This window comes from Seriola lalandi, unplaced genomic scaffold, assembly GCF_002814215.2.
Source record: "Seriola lalandi dorsalis isolate HSWRI2012SDOR001 ecotype SW California unplaced genomic scaffold, Sedor1 jcf7180001973512, whole genome shotgun sequence".
NCBI lineage: Eukaryota > Metazoa > Chordata > Actinopteri > Carangiformes > Carangidae > Seriola > Seriola lalandi.
Window position 1 is genome coordinate 1 of NW_019444178.1, and position 2,746 is coordinate 2,746.

The 2,746-nt window shown below is 43.5% G+C and overlaps 1 protein-coding gene across 1 annotated transcript; it reads right to left on the reverse strand.

Annotated features, from left to right (window-relative positions):
- Positions 1–88: 88 nt before the first annotated feature.
- LOC111652251 (non-selective voltage-gated ion channel VDAC2-like) lies at positions 89–2,151 on the reverse strand. The gene is made up of 5 exons (XM_023402478.2): positions 2,013–2,151; positions 1,801–1,850; positions 671–823; positions 514–566; positions 89–344 (listed from the first exon to the last, which is right to left on the reverse strand). Exons 1-5 carry the CDS (start codon positions 2,098–2,100, stop codon positions 113–115), a joined length of 576 nt encoding a protein of 191 aa, XP_023258246.1. The 5' UTR covers positions 2,101–2,151; the 3' UTR covers positions 89–112.
- Between the last annotated feature and the right edge of the window lie 595 nt (positions 2,152–2,746).

The following is a 2,746-nucleotide window of genomic DNA, read 5'->3' on the forward strand; positions in this document are numbered from 1 at the left end:
AACGCAAACACAAAAGGTGGAGATGAGATTAACTTTATGTTTCATCCTGAGGAAATGTTTCGTCCGGTGTATCACTTCCATTTCCTGCCTCTCTTCACTGTGATGTATTGACTCACACATTGGTATGAAGCTGGAAGTCACCGGCCTTGTATCCAAGGGCAAAGTTGTTCTGGGTCAGTTTAGATTTGGCAGTGTCAAAAGCCAACTGGTAACCAGCCAGCCAGCCCTCGTAGCCCAGCACAGCAGCTGCGTGGACGGTGGGACCGGCCATGTCGAAGTCCAAGTCACAGCCCACATTGACGTACTCACGCTTGTAACCAGTCTTCAGTTTGGCACTCTTCTTTCTACAGAAGGAATAACAAGGAAAGAAAAGAGGTAAGGTCAATGAGAAAGCAGTACTGCATTATTAATATGTTTATAGCATGCATCTGTATTGACTGACTGATTTATTCACTTTGTTGTCAATTTATTGAAATATTGAAAACTACGCAGCATGAACAGGATCGCTCTTACCCAGTGTTAGGCACAAATGATGTGTCCAGACTGAGCTTCAAGCCCTTAGCCAGCTGCAGACAGACAGACAGAAGACAAACTGAGCTAATATTTGGTCTGAAAGTGAATATATTGATGTTTTGAACATTTTTTCAATAAGCTGTTTGTTTCACTCTACCTGGTCCTCCACAGTGATTTCTGTGGTGAGAGTGTTGTCTGTGTTCCATTTCTGGTTAAAGCTGAGGCCCAGGTCTTTCACTTTGTACTTGGTCTCCAGGTGACCGCCTGACTTCCCTGTATCTGTGTTGTTGGAACCAGAGGTGGCAAACTCCTGCAGGACAAAGAGGGATGGAGTGATGATGGGGGAGATGAAGACAGGAAATGAGGTGGGAAGAGAAGCAGAAAGGCACATTGCCACATTAGAGCCCAGCTATGAAACTAAAGGCAGAGAGGGTGAGAAAGCATTCAGGGAGAGAGAAAGAAAATTAGGGTAACAAGCATCGTTTTTCTGCTTTTCCTCTGCCACACAATCCCTCTCAGGTTTGTATGGCTGGTTATTTAAATGAAGAACTACAACTCTTAAGATGGAGAAATGAGTTGAGAGGGAAAACTGAAAATATAGGCAGGACTGTGAGGGAGAGGCTGGTTGTGAGCGGATCCGAGGATCAGTGCTGTTACTGGTGCAGCAGTTTGGGGTAATGGTGGCACTTACATGAACTACGGCTGCAAAGAAACACTTGGCAGAAAGCCTGCAAACATTGTTGGTACACAAACACGCAACTGGTACCACTGGCTTACCCAGCAGTGCACCTGTGTTTAATCATTACATATGCGCACACACGCTCTCTTACCATCTGACAGGAATGTCCAAAGGAGACGCAGAAAAAAGAGAAAAGAGAGAAAGTTAGGGAGAACCACACAGAGTTTACATGCAGGAATGAATCCGCTCACTATGACAATGAAAAGCAGCGCTACACAGAGCGGAAACCTGGGAGTTTGGACACAGAGTGAATACATTTACAGCTTGAGTTTTGTTGCATGTGGGAAACTCTGTATGCAAGTGCTCATTATGGTTTTGCCATGGCAACAAGTTTATAGCAAAACAGACAGAGTCTCTCTAACGACCTAAACACTCGTGTTACTCTGCTGACTCTGGATGTTAGACTGAGTACAAGTCAGGCAGCAAACACACTCTGACATGAACTGCTGCAAGTCCGTGAGTCAGCCATTTGATGTATACCACTGAGAGAAAGGCCTGAGCATGAAATTTAGACACATCAGGCTCACAGAGACAACATTAGTACTTACAACACCACTTTGGGCCTTGGTCTTAACATCAAGCTTCAGGACTCCATAGCCTGGGGAGAAAGGACATCAGGGAATTTACAAAAAAAAAACGACATCCTTGTAGTGCACAGCATGGCTCGAAGACAGCTGCAGCAAAAATAAACATCCTGCTTCAGCATAGCTTTGTTCAAAACAGTTCAAATAGAATAATTTTATGAATTTGTTGAAGTTACCATAGCCCTTGTTGAAGATGTCTTTGGCAGATTTTCCCAAGTCAGAGTATGAGGGAGGGACGGCCATTGTGCCTGAGGAAACATACATGTACGTACTGTCAAGTTTTTACAATTTTCTCACAACAGTGGAACACACATACAAATATGCATATCGCTGCTTGGACCTGACTGATGCATAGTCAAAGGGATATTCCAGCAACCTAGAAATGCACCTCCATGAAGTTGCAGGGCTTGCATGACTCATCAAAAGAATAAAAGCAGAGGCCAAAATATCCAGATTTTTTTTTGTCACTAGTATGGGTTAAGCTCCAAATGTGCTGGATCCTACATTTCCCATGATGCAACTTTGTTAGCATCTTTCACTAGACCCTAACTATTAAACACCCACACTTTTTCTGGGTTTTTATACAGACGTTCTGCTAAAAATATGAAGTCTCAAAGCCCAAACTGAGACAACCCTGCCAAAGAGGATATTATTCAAGATACTAGTGTTATCAAAGACAGAGTAGTTCTCCCTGTGAGGACTAATACCTCTATATGGAGCCCTGCACCTTTGTGGAGGCTAAGCAATGCAACTCAGATTTCTAAGGGCATTAAAAAAAGAGCTGTATTCACGCACACAGAAAGCACTGCAGATAGCATTTTCTGACAAATGTTGCAAACAATCAGTACACATCAGTATTCATATTTGCCTCAGTTGAGAAACCCTTGCTTTCTGGAAAGGGCCTGTCTGG